The 17,163-nt window shown below is 49.9% G+C and overlaps 1 protein-coding gene across 1 annotated transcript; it reads right to left on the reverse strand.

Moving 5' to 3' along the window:
• Window positions 1–286: 286 nt before the first annotated feature.
• Window positions 287–17,163, reverse strand: LOC307085411 (solute carrier family 12 member 7-like; the record flags this gene model as incomplete). The annotated part of the gene is made up of 26 exons (XM_079750197.1): window positions 16,037–17,163; window positions 15,703–15,788; window positions 15,437–15,568; window positions 14,528–14,674; window positions 14,064–14,118; window positions 13,837–13,967; window positions 12,702–12,838; window positions 12,379–12,483; window positions 11,833–12,044; window positions 10,593–10,757; window positions 9,479–9,577; window positions 9,199–9,256; window positions 8,401–8,575; window positions 7,961–8,079; window positions 7,241–7,339; window positions 7,001–7,120; window positions 6,497–6,601; window positions 4,942–5,110; window positions 4,608–4,800; window positions 3,821–3,987; window positions 3,190–3,321; window positions 2,845–2,952; window positions 2,512–2,672; window positions 1,617–1,631; window positions 954–1,087; window positions 287–378 (listed from the first exon to the last, which is right to left on the reverse strand). The coding sequence occupies exons 1-26, from the start codon at window positions 16,200–16,202 to the stop codon at window positions 287–289; spliced, it is 3,282 nt and encodes a 1,093-aa protein (XP_079606323.1). The 5' UTR covers window positions 16,203–17,163.

A 17,163-nucleotide genomic window follows, 5' to 3' on the forward strand; every position in this document is an offset into this window, starting at 1 on the left:
ATGGCTAGTTGTATTCCCCTCCTCACCCAGGAGTAGACCCCCCCTCTAGGAGTAGATGGTGATGACCCCCCCCCCCCTACGAGTAGATGGTGATGACTTCGCGGCCCCCCCCCCCCCCCCCCCCTACGAGTAGATGGTGATGACTTCACGGCCCCCCCCCCCCCCTACGAGTAGATGGTGATGACTTCGCGGCCCCCCCCCCCCCTACGAGTAGATGGTGATGACTTCGCGGCCCCCCCCCCCCCCTACGAGTAGATGGTGATGACTTCGCGGCCCCCCCCCCCCCCTACGAGTAGATGGTGATGACTTCGCGGCCCCCGCCCCTGATCAGCAGTACCCGCTCCAGACCCTCCATCAGCACCTCCAGGAACTCCATGTCTGCCACCCGGTTCAGGAGCTCAGCGCTGATAGTAGGGTAGCAGTAGTAGTATTACTGCAGTACTAGTAGTATTAGCATCAGTATGAGTAGAATTAGTACTAGTATTAGAGCAGTACTAGAAGTATAATCATCAGTATGAGTGGTAGGGTAGTAGTATTAGTATCAGTATGAGTAGTATTAGTAGTAGTATTAGAGCAGTACTAGTAGACTAGTAGTATTAGTATCAGTATGAGTAGTATGAGTAGTAGTATTAGAGCAGTACTACTAGACTAGTAGTATTAGAATCAGTATGAGTAGTATCAGTAATAGTATTAGAGCAGTACTAATAGTATTAGTATCAGTATGAGTGGTAGTGTAGTCGTAATAGTATTAGTATGAGTAGTATTAGTAGTAGCATTAGAGCAGTACTAGAGGACTTATAGTATTAGTATCAATATGAGTAGTATTAGTAGTAGTATTACAGCAGTACTCGTAGTAGTAGTTTCAATATGAGTAGTATTAGTAGTAGTATTACAGCAGTACTCGTAGTATTAGTATCCGTATGAGTAGTAGATGTAGAAGTATTAGAGGATACAGTTCTGGTCCCCCTCTGCGTTGCGCGGGGGTCCTGGCATGTTGAGCAGGACCAGCTCGGCGTTCTGGGACTTCGTGAGCACGGCTGCGTTCAGTTTGACGGCTGTGTGCATCCTCCGCACGTTGGAGTGGTTACTAGGGAACCACAACATCATGATCATCATGTAGGAGTGGTTACTAAGCAACCACAACATCATCATTGTCTCATTGGAGCGGTTACTAGGCAACCACTAAATCATCATCATCTTCACGTTGGAGTGGTTACTAAGCAACCACAACATCATCATCATCCTCAAGTTTAAGTGATTACTACTATTTTTTCAATGATATAATATATTACATTGTTACATTTTGTTTATAATATTTATAATATTAGTATTGTTTATATAAAATATTTATTATATTGTATAATTCTTTGAAATTATATTTATTATATTGATATATTTTAATTTGGCACTTTTTCTTTGAATATCCGACAGCAATATTGTTGTCTCTCTTTCTTATGACAAATGGACTTGTTTTAAGTCTCGTTGGATAAAAGCGTCTGATGAACGCCCTGAATGTTTATGTGAATGTGAATGATGATTAGTTTAGTTAATTGTTAATTAATTAATGATGAGCACAAGCATTATTGATTGAAATGGTAAAAAATAGAGTGACTCACAGCTTTTCCCATTCCCTGAAAAAGAGACAAAAATGAAGAACATTAATAATTACGTCAAGAACATTCACAGGCATATGTATTGACATGTTTAGATAAATAAGTTCCCTAACCCTAACCCTATAATGTTTTAAGTAGTATAATGTATAAAAATATGTAAAACACAAAACCATCAGACACACAGTCAGGTGAATAGACTCACCTGTCTGATTCATGTTGAACCGACAGGTTAGCTAGGCAGACAGACAGACAGACAGACAGACAGACAGACAGACAGACAGACAGACAGACAGACAGACAGACAGACAGACAGGTGTACCTACGGCCTCATGCTGAACAGACAGACAGACAGTCAGACAGACAGGTGTACCTGCGGCCTCATGCTGAACAGACAGACAGACAGACAGACAGACAGACAGACAGACAGGTGTACCTACGGCCTCATGCTGAACAGACAGACAGACAGACAGACAGACAGACGGGCAGACAGACAGGTGTACCTACGGCCTCATGCTGAACAGACAGACAGACAGACAGACAGACAGGCAGACAGACAGGTGTACCTACGGCCTCAGGCTGAACAGACAGACAGACAGACAGGAAGACAGGCAGACAAACAGGTGTACCTACGGCCTCATGCTGAACAGACAGACAGACAGACAGACAGACAGACAGGCAGACAGGCAGACAGACAGACAGGTGTACCTACGGCCTCATGCTGAACAGACAGACAGGCAGACAGACAGGCAGACAGACAGGTGTACCTACGGCCTCATGCTGAACAGACAGACAGACAGACAGGCAGACAGACAGACAGACAGGTGTACCTACGGCCTCATGCTGAAAAGACAGACAGACAGACAGACAGACAGACAGGCAGACAGACAGGTGTACCTACGGCCTCATGCTGAACAGGTCCTTCACCCCCACGCCCTCCCTGTGGCGGTTCCTCTCGGTGATCAGCTTCTCTTTGGTCCAGGTCATCTGGACCTGCTCCGGTGCCGCCCGCTTGCTGCTCGAACAATGAGACGCCGTGTTGAGGTCGTGGATCAGCTGGGCCTGAGGTCAGAGGTCAGGGAGTGAGCTGGAGTCTGAGTCACGTCCCAATAGTCCTCTGAGAGTCCACCACCCTGCTGCCTCAACCTCCTCATGTTCTCAGGACAGCAGCTAGCGATAGGAAGCTAGGGTAGTGGAGCTCGCTCTCTCTCTCTCTCTCTCTTAGAAACCTTACCTCCCTCTGCCGCTCGGTGCGAGACAGCTGCATCTGTTTGAGCATCTGAGATCTCTGCTCCATCACCAGAGTCTTCTCATAGGTGAAGGCTGAGATATCACTCTCATGCTGAGAGAGAGAGAGAGAGAGAGAGAGAGAGAGAGAGAGAGAGGGAGAGAGAGAGAGAGGGATGTCCTTTTACAATACATTTCACAGAGGTAAAACCAAACCTTTTTTTGCCATCAACAGAGCAGACACCTGGTCTCCCCCCCCGCCCGGTCCCCACCCCCACCTGGTCCTGATCCTCACTGCCCAGGGTGGGGTCTGGGCAGTGGGGTCAGGAAACATAGCAGGCCAGAGACTCACCATCTCCACTACCTCCACCTGGGCGTCCAGGCGGAGCTGGTACAGGAACATCTGGAGGTCCTTCTTCATCTGGATGGAGTTATCATTCATCTGGGCAACAGTGAAGATACGCATCCTGCACTGCTTCCACACCTGGAGACAGACAGGTAGAGAGACGACAGCTTAGAGAGAGACAGGTTAGAGACAGAAAGGCAGAGACACAGACAGCTTAGAGACAGACAAGTAGAGAGACAGAAAGGTAGAGAGACTGATGGTTGGTGCAGACAGGTTTACCTTGTGTTGTTTCAGCAGGAGTAACATGGGGTGGTGTATTGGGTGGTGCAGACAGGGTTACATTGGGTGGTGTAGACAGGTGTATTGGGTGGTGTAATGGGTGGTGCAGACAGGGTAACATTGGGTGGTGTATTGGGTGGTGTAGACAGGTGTATTGGGTGGTGTAATGGGTGGTGCATACAGGGTTACATTGGTTGGTGTATTGGGTGGTGCAGACAGGTGTATTAGGTGGTGTAATGGGTGGTGCAGCCAGGGTTACATCGGGTGGTGTATTGGGTGGTTCAGACAGGTGTATTGGGTGGTGTAATGGGTGGTGCAGACAGGGTTACATTGGGTGGTGCATTGGGTGGTGCATTACCTTGTGTTGTTTCAGCAGGAAAGGCAGCAGCATGAGGAGGCCTCCGTCGTGGACGATCCACCACACGTCCACTGTGCCCTCCAGACGCTGCTGGTTACCAGGGAAACGGTCGATGTTCTTAGCCACCAGCAGGGCCTGGTGGGCCGAGGTGGTCTCCCTCACCGTCTCTGGAGGAGGTCATGTGTTTTACTAGTAATAGTAGTACTAGTAGGACTAGTAGTAGGACTAGTAGTAGCAGGACTCGTATTAGTACTAGTAGTAGTACTGTACCTCTGAAGTTCTTCAAGCAGTACGCGCCCTGTGCCTGCCTTCAGTAGTACCTTTATTAATACTAGTAGTAGTACTAGTAGAACTAGTAGCATTAGAAGTAGTACTACTACCTATGAAGTTCTTCCAGCAGTATTATTGCGCCCCCTCCAGTAGTATTATCAGTAGTAGTACTAGTAGTATTAGTACCTATGAAGATCTTCCAGCAGTAGTCCGGTGCCCCCTCCAGTAGTAGTATTATTACTAGTTCTAGTAGTATTAGTACTAGTAGTATGAGTAAAAGTACTAGTACTATAAGTACCTATTAAGTTCTCTCAAGTAGTAGTATTAGTATCATAGTAGTACTTGTAATAGTAGTATTAGTATTGTAGTAGTAGTAGTATTAGCAGTAATACATTACCTATGAAGTACTAATATTGCTAGTAGCACTAGCAGTATTAGTACCTATGAAGTTCTTCCAGCAGTAGCCCAGGCCCTCCTCCAGTAGTAGTATTAGTACTAGTTCTAGTAGTATTAGTACCTATGAAGTTCTTCCAGCAGTACTCCGGCGCCCCCCTCCAGCCGGCGGGCCAGGCAAGCAGCACTGTGTTGTGCTTCATGCCCCCCAAGCCAGCGGCCTGGACCAGCAGGCTGAAGCCGTCCCTCAGGCTGGAGGTCACCACCACGTGGCTGAAGCCCTTGGTCTTCTCCTCCAGCATGGCCGCCTTCAGCCTCTGGAGACGGGAACAGTGACATCACATCCTGCACCTCAACACCGTTGTTGATCTGTCCACAAACTGAGCCTCCCTCCCTCCCTCCCTCCCCCCTCCGCCCTCCTCCCCCCCTCATCCCCCAAGTCCCGATCCCCCCCTCACCTGCTCTCCAGTCTTGGCCTCGGCCCCCCGGCCCATGTAAGTGCCCTCCAGGACGGAGCTGACGATGGTCAGCCCCTTCCCAGCCTTCATCTGGGTGGTGAGGGACAGCAGTCTGGGGTGCTTCACCTCCAGCTCAGAGTCCAGCTTACACAGGACCAGCAGCTGGGGGCTGGGGGACAGCACTGGGTCAGTGGACTGGGGACCAGCACTGGGTGAGTGGGGACAAGTCCCACCCAGAGCACTGGGTCAGTGGACTGGGGACCAGTCCCAGAACACTAAGTGAGGACTCGGGACCAGTCCCAAAGCACTCAGTCAGTGGACTGGGGACCAGTCCCAGAACACTGGGTCAGTGGACTGGGGACCAGTCCCAGAGCACTGGGTCAGTGGCAGGGGCGTAGGAATGAGTTTAACATTGGGGGGGACACATATCGGAAACCTGACAGATCCGTTAATGGTTTGAACAGAAATATGTCATAAATTAACTACACTGAAAAAATTCACAAATATATTTTATTCTACTAGAAAGATACATTTGTAAATGTAAAGGAAAACACATTTTGAATGGCAGTAATGAACTGATAAATATCAAATCAATTCTTTAATTGCACGCTCAATCATCCAGTTTTTTAGAATAAGAAGTGGTGTCAAGACGCTGTGTTGCGCTTTCAAAATAAAATAAAATATTTTGCTCCCCCCGGTATAATTTTTAGGTGGGACAAATGCGCCTGTCTCCAATATTGGAGGGGACACGTCCCCTCCGTCCCCCCCGGTTCCTACGCCCTTGGTCAGTGGACTGGGGACCAGTCCCAGAACACTGGGTTGGTGGACTGGGGACCAGTCCCAGAGCACTGGGTGAGGACTGGGGACCAATACCAGATCACTGTGTCAGTGGACTGGGGACCAGTCCCATACTTCCTACAAGCTAGAATTAACAAGGGTTAACTCGGGATAACTAGAGTTAACTATGGTTAGCTCAAGTTAACTAGGTTTAGCTATGGTTAACTACGGTTAGCAAGGGTTAGCCAGTGTTAGGTCTGGTTAGCTAGGGTATGCTCGGGTTAGCTAGGTTAACTATGGTTAGCTTGGGTTTGCTGGGTTTAGCTCGGCTTGGTTAGGCTAGTGTTTGGTAGGGTTAGCCAGGTTAAGGTTGGGTTAGCCATGGTTAGCTAGGGTTAGCTAGGGTTAACTAGGAATAGCTAGGTTTAGCTATGGTAAGCTAGGGTTAACTAGGGTTAGCTAGGTTTAGCTATGGTTAGCTATGGTTAACTAAGGTTAGCTAGGTTTAGCCATGATTAGCTAGGGTTAACTAGAGTTAGCTAGGTTTAGCTATGGTTAGCTATGGTTTGCTCGGGTAAACTAGGTTTAACTACGGTTAGCTAGAGTTAACTAGGGTTATGCACATTTGGAGTATCCTGTTCCAAGGAGAGGAGAATGCCTCGAACGAGGTTCAGAAATAATTAATAACTAAGAACGACAAAGACAGACAGACAGACAGACAGATACACAGACAGACAGACAGACAGACAGACAGACAGACAGACAGACAGACACATACCGCCAATTCTTGGTGTGCGGCGGTGCCTCCTCCAGGCGGATCAGGGCGTAGCGTGCCGCGTTGAGAGATAACCCTCGGATCCCGTCTCCCCACTCCTTCACCGCCCTGCACACAGACAGGTAGACAGGTAGAGAGGGAGACAGGGAGACAGGTAGAGCGGGAGACATGTAGAGAGGTAAAGAAGTAGGGAGGGAAACAGGTAGAGAGGGAGACAGGTAGAGAGTTAGAGAGGGAGACAGGTAGATAGGTAGACAGGTAGAGAGGGAGACAGGTAGAGAGGTAGAGAGGTAGACAGGTAGAGAGGGAGACAGGTACAGAGGTAGACAGGTAGAGAGGGAGACAGGTAGACAGGGAGACAGGCAGAGAGGGAGAGAGGGAGACAGGTAGAGAGGGAGACAGGTAGAGGTAGAAAGGGAGGCAGGAAGAGATGGAGACAGGTAGAGAAGGAGACAGGGAAGCAGCCAGACGGGTGTGCAGGTAGACAGGTGATGTGGTGTGTCTCACCCTCGGTACTCGATGTACTTGTACATGCAGCCAGCGATCACCATGGCAACCAGGGCGTAGTACCAGGAGGAGATGAACATGAGGGATAGACACAGACTCATCCCCAGGAAGGACAGCGTCCTGGACACACACACATACAGACACACACACACACAAACACACACACACACACGTTACCGTACACACACACACACACACACATTAAGACACACACACACACTTTGAGACACACTAACACACCAGTGGTAGAACTTGAAGCGGGGTCTCCAGGCGGGGGTCCTGAGGAGGGTCTGGACGGCACAGGCCAGGTTCACGAAGAGGTAACACATCAGGAAGAACCTGAACACACACAGCAGCTAGTGAGGATGGGTGTAACAGCAGCTAGTGAGGACGGGTGTAACAGCAGCTAGTGAGGACGGGTGTAACAGCAGCTAGTGAGGACGAGTGTAACAGCAGCTAGTGAGGACGGGTGTAACAGCAGCTAGTGAGGACGGGTGTAACAGCAGCTAGTGAGGACGAGTGTAACAGCAGCTAGTGAGGACGAGTGTAACAGCAGCTAGTGAGGACGGGTGTAACAGCAGCTAGTGAGGACGGGTGAAACACCAGTGTGTGTGTAAAACCAGTGTGTGTGTGTGTGTGTGTGTAACACTAGTGTGTGAGTGTGTGTAAGACCAGTATGTGTGACACCAGCGTGCATGTGTGTGTGTAACACCAGTGTGTGTGTAACACCAGCATTTGTGCGTGTAACACCAGTGTGTGTGTGTGTGTGTAACACCAGTGTGTGTGTAACACCAGCGTGTGTGTGTGTGTGTGTGCGTGTGTGTGTGTGTGTGACACCAGTGTGTGTGTAACACCAGCATTTGTGCGTGTAACACCAGCGTGTGTGTGTGTGTGTGTAACACCAGCGTGTGTGTGTGTGTGACACTAGTGTGTGTGTAACACCAGTGTGTGGGTCCACACATGGAGAGGATGGGGGCGACGGCGTCCAGCGAGGCGATCAGGATCCCGATCTCACAGATCCCCACGGTCATCAGGAGCGCCCAGGTGGGCTCGCCATTAGCCTTCCCATGGCCAAACACCTACACACACACAGAGTCAATAAACAAAGACATGCGTGTGTGCGTGTGTGTGTGTGCGTCTCACTGTGTCTTTGTGTGTGTGTCTGTGTGTGTGTGTGTGTCTGTGTGCGTATGTGTGTTTGTGTGTGTGTGTTTGTGTGTTTGTGTGTGTCTGTGTGCGTATGCGTGTGTCTGTGTGTGTATGTGTGTGTGTGTGTGTGTCTGTGTCTGTGCATGTGCGTGTGTGTGTGTGTATGTGTGTTTGTGTCTGTGTCTGTGTGTGAGTGTGCATGGGCGCACGTGTGTGTGTGTGTGTGTGTGTGCGTGCGTGTGCGTGAGGACCTGCAGGGCGGGGATGATGCCGTCTCTCGCTATCGCCTGCAGCAACCGGGGGGCGCCGGTGAGGCTCTGAAGCCCCGCCCCACAGCAGGAGAAGAAGGAGCCAATCACGATGACCCAGGGTGACGGCCAGGCCAGTGTCCCAATCACAAGGTTCTTCCCCACCGAGGCTCCGAACCTGAATACCATGAAGACACCTCAGATACCTCCTCACTGCTCTGAAGACACCTCAGATACCTCCTCACTGCTCTGAAGACACCTCAGATACCTCCTCACTGCTCTGAAGACACCTCAGACACCTCCTTACTGCTCTGAAGACACCTTTGATACCTTCTCCCTGGTCTGAATACACCTTTGATACCTCCTCCCTGGTCTGAATACACCTTTGATACCTCCTCCCTGGTCTGAATACACCTTAGATACCTCCTCACTGCTCTGAAGACACCTTAGATACCTCCTCCCTGGTCTGAAGACACCTTAGATACCTCCTCCCTGATCTGACCTGAAGCAGGAACCATGTAGCATGAAGAGGACATTAGCCTCTTCATAATCAGCCTCTGTTAATATTTGTGTGAAGGATGTGATAAAGCGTTGACTCTTGACCTTTCTGTACCCACTTGTCTCATGTGATAAAGGGTTGACCCTTGACCTTTCTATACCCACTTGTCTCATGTGATAAAGGGTTGACACTTGACCTTTCTGTACCCACTTGTCTCATGTGATAAATGGTTGACCCTTGACCTTTTTGTGCCCACTTGTCTCATGTGATAAAGGGTTGACCCTTGACCTTTCTGTACCCACTTGTCTCTGAGGAGAACCCCTTCAATGCAGGCCCCGAACAAAACCACGCAGGACATGTCTGATGGGTCGTTAAGAGGGACAACATTGTGTATACATGCAGACTCCAATTTGTGTTAGTTGGAACGGCCGCTCTGTAGCACTGTGCCATCATGAAACCAGGGATACACACACACAAACATGTAACCATGGTAACGGGGTGAACATATAACCATGGTGACGGGGTGTACATGTAACCATGGTGACGGGGTGAACATGTAACCATGGTAACGGGGGAGGATACAGATGAGGGAGGTAGTGGCAATGGCCAGGATGGTTCCCACGGGGATGGACCCCTGGGCGTCACGGAGGTCACCTGACCTGTTGGAGCCTGCCATGATGCCTGAGTAGAATCACAGTAGAAACAGCACCCAGGACAATAGAGTAGAGGGTCACACAGTAGACTCACACACAGCACCCAGGACAATAGAGTAGAGGGTCACACAGTAGAATCACACACAGCACCCAGGACAATAGAGTAGAGGGTCACACAGTAGAATCACACACAGCACCCAGGACAATAGAGTAGAGGGTCACACAGTAGAATCACACACAGCACCCAGTACAATAGAGTAGGAGTAGGAGGAGTCCTGATGGGGAAGGGGGGGGCATTCATCGCGTGACCTTAATACAACGGCAAGTGGGCACTGGGCGCAGTGTGAGGCTCCTACCACTAGGGGTGCCCCCGCACCGCGGCCCAAAGTTAATAAAAATAATAGATTAGAGTGCTACAATAGAGTATAGTAGAGTGTAGAGTAGAGTACTACAATAGAGTTTAGTAGTTCGGAGTAGAGTGCTACAATATTGTTAAGTGGTTTTGATTAGAGTGCAACAATATAATTTAGTAGAGTGTAGAGCAGAGTGCTACAATATAATTTAGTAGAGTGTAGAGCAGAGTGCTACAATAGAGTTTAGTAGAGTGTAGAGCAGAGTGCTACAATAGAGTTTAGCAGAGGGTAGAGCAGAGTGCTACAATAGAGGTTAGTAGAGTGTAGAGCAGAGTGCTACAATAGAGGTTAGTAGAGTGTAGAGCAGAGTGCTACAATAGAGGTTAGTAGAGTGTAGAGCAGAGTGCTACAATAGAGGTTAGTAGAGTGTAGAGCAGAGTGCTACAATAGAAGTTAGTAGAGTGTAGAGCAGAGTGCTACAAAAGAGGTTAGTAGAGTGTAGAGCAGAGTGCTACAATAGAGGTTAGTAGAGTGTAGAGCAGAGGGCTACAATAGAGGTTAGTAGAGTGTAGAGCAGAGTGCTACAATAGAGGTTAGTAGAGTGTAGAGCAGAGTGCTACAATAGAGGTTAGCAGAGTGTAGAGCAGAGTGCTACAATAGAGGTTAGTAGAGTGTAGAGTAAAGTGCTACCTGTGACGGAGGGGAAGTAGATGCCGACCAGCAGGGTGAAAAAGGTGGAGATGTCGTTGAGGACGTAGGGTTTATCCATGACAAGGTTCTCCTGGACCTCCTCCGACACGCCGCCACGCCTCTCCACGAAGACCCTCGCCGGCCCGTAGGACCCCCACAGGTTATCTGCACACACACACACACACACACACACACACACACACACACACACACACACACACACACACACACACACATTGTATCACTTCATATATATCGTCATCCTTCCTCTGGACAAACCCTCACCTGTATAGGAACAGGTAACCCTCACCTGTATAGGACCAGGTAACCCTCACGTGTATAGGACCAGGTAACCCTCACCTGTATAGGACTAGGTAACCCTCACCTGTATAGGACCAGGTAACCCTCACGTGTATAGGACCAGGTAACCCTCACCTGTATAGGACCAGGTAACCCTCACCCTTTATAGGACCAGGTAACCCTCACCCTTTATAGGACCAGGTAACCCTCACGTGTATAGGACCAGGTAACCCTCACCCTTTATAGGACCAGGTAACCCCCACGTGTATAGGACCAGGTAACCCTCACGTGTATAGGACCAGGTAACCCTCACCCTTTATAGGACCAGGTAACCCTCACGTGTATAGGACCAGGTAACCCTCACCCTTTATAGGACCAGGTAACCCTCACGTGTATAGGACCAGGTAACCCTCACGTGTATAGGACCAGGTAACCCTCACGTGTATAGGACCAGGTAACCCTCACCTTTTATAGGACCAGGTATCCCTCACGTGTATAGGACCAGGTAACCCTCACCCTTTATAGGACCAGGTAACCCTCACGTGTATAGGACCAGGTAACCCTCACGTGTATAGGACCAGGTAACCCTTACCCTTTATAGGACCAGGTAACTCTCACGTGTATAGGACCAGGTAACCCTCACCCTTTATAGGACCAGGTAACCCTCACGTGTATAGGACCAGGTAACCCTCACGTGTATAGGACCAGGTAACCCTCACGTGTATAGGACCAGGTAACCCTCACCTGTATAGGACCAGGTGTCTACAGGTAACACTCACCTGAATAGGACTAGGTAACCCTCACCTGTATAGGACCAGGTAACCCTGACCTGTACAGGACCAGGTAACCCTCACCTGTATAGGACCAGGTAACCCTCACCTGTATAGGACCAGGTAACCCTCACCTGTACAGGACCAGGTATCTACAGGTATTGGCTCACCTTTGATGACCCCACTGAGTAGGCCAGGTATTCCAGGCATCTCCGTGACGTTGTGTTGAGTGAAGTACTCATCACAGGTGGCGTTGAGGTGCGAGCCATTGCAGAACAAAGCCCAGAGGAGTGTGGTCTGGGTCTCGTTGTTCACCAGCTCCGTCTTCGCACACTTATCAAACTTATCGTTCTTCATAGAACGGTTTCCGAGCAGGCAGATCCTGCAGCAAAGAGAAGGGAGTTAGAGTTGAGAAGATGATGGACACCATGTTAGCTACTTTGTAAAAGCGTGTTAGCTAGTCAGTACTGAGCCATCTCTACTGGTGAGTATAGCATGTTAGCTAGTCAGTACCGGGCCAATTATATTGGTGAGTATAGCATTTTAGCTAGTCAGTGCATGCAGCTACACAGTGTTAGACTGTTACCATAACTGAGGAATATTCACTGGAGGCAAAAATTGTGGTATAAAAGCTGATGTTAGCATACTACTAGAGGAGTAGTAACTGTAGTACTAGTACTACAGTTACTACTCGGTAGTATGCGCAACGGACGTACGGGAAGTCGGGCGGTTCGATGACGGTGCGGATGACCCCGGCGTAGACGGCCATGAGGGACAACGCCACACAGGCCAGGAACACCAGCGCCAGCTTGTTCACATACCTGAGACCACAGGTGATATACAACAGGTGTTATATACTGCTGTTATATACCAATACAGCTGTTATATACCAATACAACTGTTATATACCAATACAGCTGTTGTATACAGCTGTTATATATACTAATACAGTTGTGTGTGTCTCTCTATATATATATACACACACACACAGCTGAATGTGTACATTATATGAAACATATCTATCTGTCATGAGTCTTACTTGACGCCCACGAACACTACCAGTGCCATGAGGCCCAGGCAGGCACTGCCATACACCCGCATGTTGTTGCTGGTGGCCCAGGCCTCGTCCTCCGGCCGCGCCGCCACGAACACCCCGCTGGACGGCACGATGTAGGTCTGGGGACACACACAGTCTGGACCAGTCCAACCAGTACACCCAGTAGAGGAGAACACAGTCTGGACCAGTCCACCAAGAACAGTCTGGACCAGTCCACCCAGTACAGTCTGGACCAGTCCACCCAGTACAGTCTGGACCAGTACACCCAGTAGACCCAGTAGAGGAGAACACAGTCTGGACCAGCCCACCAAGTACACCCAGTAGAGGAGAACAGTCTGGACCAGTACACACAGTAGAGGAGAACACAGTCTGGAGCAGTACACCCAGTATAGTCTGGACCAGTACACCCAGTACACCCAGTAGAGGAGAACACAGTCTGGACCAGTACACCCAGTACAGTCTGGACCAGTACACCCAGTAGAGGAGAACACAGTCTGGACAGTACACCCAGTAGAGGAGAACACAGTCTGGACCAGTACACCCAGTACAGTCTGGACCAGTACACCCAGTACACCCAGTAGAGGAGAACACAGTCTGGACCAGTCCACCCAGTAGAGGAGAACAGTCTGGACCAGTAAACCCAGTACAGTCTGGACCAGTACACCCAGTACACCCAGTAGAGGAGAACACCGTCTTAACCAGTACACCCAGTAGAGGAGAACACAGTTTGGACTAGTACACCCAGTACAGTCTGGATCAGTACACCCAGTAGAGGAGAGCACAGTCTGGACCAGTACACCCAGTACAGTCTGGATCACTACACCCAGTAGAGGAGAACACAGTCTGGGCCAGTACACCCAGTAGAGGAGAACACAGTCTGGACCAGAACCCCCAATACACCCAGTAGAGGAGAACACAGTCTGGACCAGTATACCCAGTAAAGAAGAACCCAGTTTGGACTAGTAAAACCCGTACACCCAGTAGAGAAGAACACAGTCTGGACCAGTACACCCAGGAAAGTCTGGACCAGTACACCCAGTAGAGGGAACGATGTAGGTCTGAGGGACAGACACAGTCTGGACCAGTACAACCGGTATGTCCCAGTCCCAGTACGTACCAGCAGTATCTCGATGGTTCCCAGTATGTACAGGGACCCTGCGAAGGTGGTTCCCAGGTAGAAGCAGAGTCCAACAGCACCCCCGACCTCGGGCCCCAGAGATCTGGAGATCATGTAGTAGGCCCCCCCGGCTTGTCCAGGAGCAAGAATCAGAAGATCAGACTTGGTAGCAACATTATGACAATGGGGGTTATTAAATCAATAACAATATCAAAGAGCTACTTTACCTGGCACCACACCGTTGGTTGCTATGGCGCTCATTGAGATGGCCGTCAACATGGTCTGCAGAGCAGAAAATCAACATCTGACAAGGACACACCACTGGCAATATGCTCCTCTACTGTCTCCTGGGACTCACTAATGAGCTTTAGCTCTAGCCCTCACTTGTGAGTGTGAGCTCTATACTCACCAGTGATTGTGAGCTCAATACTCAGTAGTGAGTGTGAGCTCTAGTCCTCACTAGTTAGTGTGAGCTCTGGTCCTCACTAGTGAGTGTGAGCTCCGGTCCTCACTAGTAAGTGTGAGCTCTGGTCCTCACTAGTAAGTGTGAGCTCCGGTCCTCACTAGTAAGTGTGAGCTCTGGTCCTCACTAGTAAGTGTGAGCTCTGGTCCTCACTAGTGAACTGAGCTCTATACTCACTAGTGAGTGTCAGCTCTACCCCTCACTAGTGAGTGTAAGCTCTATACTCACGCAGGCGCAGCACATGAAGACGATGGCGAAGGTTCCCAGGACGCCGGCGGTCCCGACGATCCAGGTGAGGCGCAGGAAGAGGATGACTCCCAGGATGTTCTGCATGCAGGGCAGGTAGACCCCGATGAAGGTCCCCATCTGAGGGCCCTGGGGCCACACACATACAGAGGTCATCAGGTGGGTTAGACAGTACAGAGACAGGTCATTCAGGAGCAGGTAGGGGTTAGACATTACAGAGACAGGTCATTAAGGAGCAGGTAGGGGTTAGACATTACAGAGACAGGTCATTAAGGAGCAGGTAGGGGTTAGACAGTACAGAGACAGGTCATTAAGGAGCAGGTAGGGGTTAGACAGTACAGAGACAGGTCATTAAGGAGCAGGTAGGGGTTAGACAGTACAGAGACAGGTCATTAAGGAGCAGGTAGGGGTTAGACAGCACTAAAGAGACAGGTCATTAAGGAGCAGGGAGGGGTTAGACAGCACTAAAGAGACAGGTCATTAAGGAGCAGGGAGGGGTTAGACAGTACAGAGAAAATTCCTTGAGGAGCAGGTAGGGGTTAACCTGTCCCCCCTCCCCCTTGCTCCGCTGTGAATCATGACTTCCTGTTGACAGGATGGATTCTTCCTGTTACTCAGAGGGTTGAGTCCAGTATTTTGGCGCTCTGAGATTAACGAGAGCGATATATAGTCCCTGTAAAGATGAGCTCTATGTAGAGTAGGACTTAGGACATAGAGCATAGAGCTCTATGTAGGGTAGGACATAGAGCTAGTAGGACATAGAGCTCTATGTAGGGTAGGACATAGAGCTAGTAGGACATAGAGCTCTATGTAGGGTAGGACATAGAGCTAGTAGGACATAGAGCTCTATGTAGCCCCTAGACCCCGCTGGACCCCCCGGACCCCTCCTACCGTGACTGTGACCCTGGGCGCCCCGTCCTCGTACTCGGCTTCCTCGTGCTCCCGGACCCCCTGGGTGAGGTTGGTGTAGTTGGCCAGCTTGTTGAGGAGGGAGGAGACCATGGGGTGGCTGTCAATCTCCTCCTGGAGGAGAAAGGGGAGAGAGGAGAGGAGGAGAGAGGAGGTCAGAGAGGAGGACAGAGAGGAGCTCAGAGAGGGGGACAGAGAGGAGGACCAATAGATGATAGATGATGATAGATGATGATAGATGATGATACCTCGAACAATGCCATGTTTTTCCCATCATAGTAGCCTCCCGTTTCCTGGTCCGGGAGGAAGGGGCGGTTCTCTCTTTGGTCGCCTCCTGGAGGGAACAGAGTCATGGGACCGATATAGTGAACTATTTAGTTTACTATATAATTCACTATATAGTAAACTATGTAGTGAACTAAAAAGTGAAAGACATAGTGAACTAAATAATAAACTATATAGTTCACTATATAACTTTATAGTTCACTATATCGTTCACTATATAATGATATCGTTCACTGTATAATGAACTATATAGTGAACTGTATAGGTCTTTTAGTTGATTGGTTAATTAGGTCCTACCGGGGGGGGTTCCTGGTGTGTTCCCCGGCTCCTCCTCCTCTCTGAACATGCTGTCCAGAGTCTCCGGCATGGCGGCCCCTGGGGGGGACCCTCCGTCTCTCCCAGGGGTCCCCGGGAGTCCTGGGGGCCCGTCGTTCACCGGCACCACCGTGAAGTTGGTGGGCATCCTTGGAGAGCTGGTTCAGAGGGGCCACTTAGAGAGACCACTTAGAGAGACCACTTAGGGGGGCCAACTAGAGGGGCCACTCAGAGGCTAAACAGGACTCACTGTCTCTCACACTGTTTCACACCATGGATCCTGGCTGAACCAGGTGAATCTATCCAAAAGGTGAGTCTAACCACCAGGTGAGTCTTAGCACCAGGTGAGTCTAACCTCCAGGTGAGTCTTAGCACCAGGTGAGTCTTACCACCAGGTGAGTCTAACCACCAGGTGAGTCTTAGCACCAGGTGAGTCTTAGGACCAGGCAAGTTGTTATTTCTAGGTCAGATCAACGTCAGTTGAGGTGTTTCATGTCCAGGCCAGTTTAACCTTGACAGGTAAAGTTAACGTTGAGTGAGTTTATTTCCCAGTCGTCGTCTTATTTCCATGTGTTTCACTCCAGGTGACTCCTCCTCTCCAGGTGAGTCTAGTCCGTGTGTTTCCCTCCAGGTGACTCCTCCTCTCCAGGTGAGTCTAGTCCGTGTGTTTCCCTCCAGGTGACTCCTCCTCTCCAGGTGAGTCTAGTCCGTGTGTTTCCCTCCAGGTGACTCCTCCTCTCCAGGTGAGTCTAGTCTGTGTGTTTCCCTCCAGGTGATTCCTCCTCTCCAGGTGAGTCTAGTCCGTGTGTTTCACTCCAGGTGAGTCTAGTCTGTGTTTTTCACCACAGGTACAGGTTTGTTCTTGTCTCCAGTTGGGTGGTGGCTCCTCTCCAGAGTTGGTGTTCTCTCTCTCTCCGGGTTCTGCTCCTCAGAGCCTCGGCGCTGCAGGAACCGTGTCCTAAGTCCGGGTTAAAGTCCAACTGGGACGCGGTCGATCCTTCCTGTTTAAGACCTCCCCTCCCCCTAGGACGCACCATGTGACCTGCTCATTACCATACAGAGAGCAGCATTCCTCAGACTCCTCTCGGCCCGGGGTGACGGCGGAGCTC

This window comes from Pollachius pollachius (assembly GCF_949987615.1).
Source record: "Pollachius pollachius genome assembly, chromosome: 14".
Classification (NCBI taxonomy): Eukaryota; Metazoa; Chordata; class Actinopteri; order Gadiformes; family Gadidae; genus Pollachius; species Pollachius pollachius.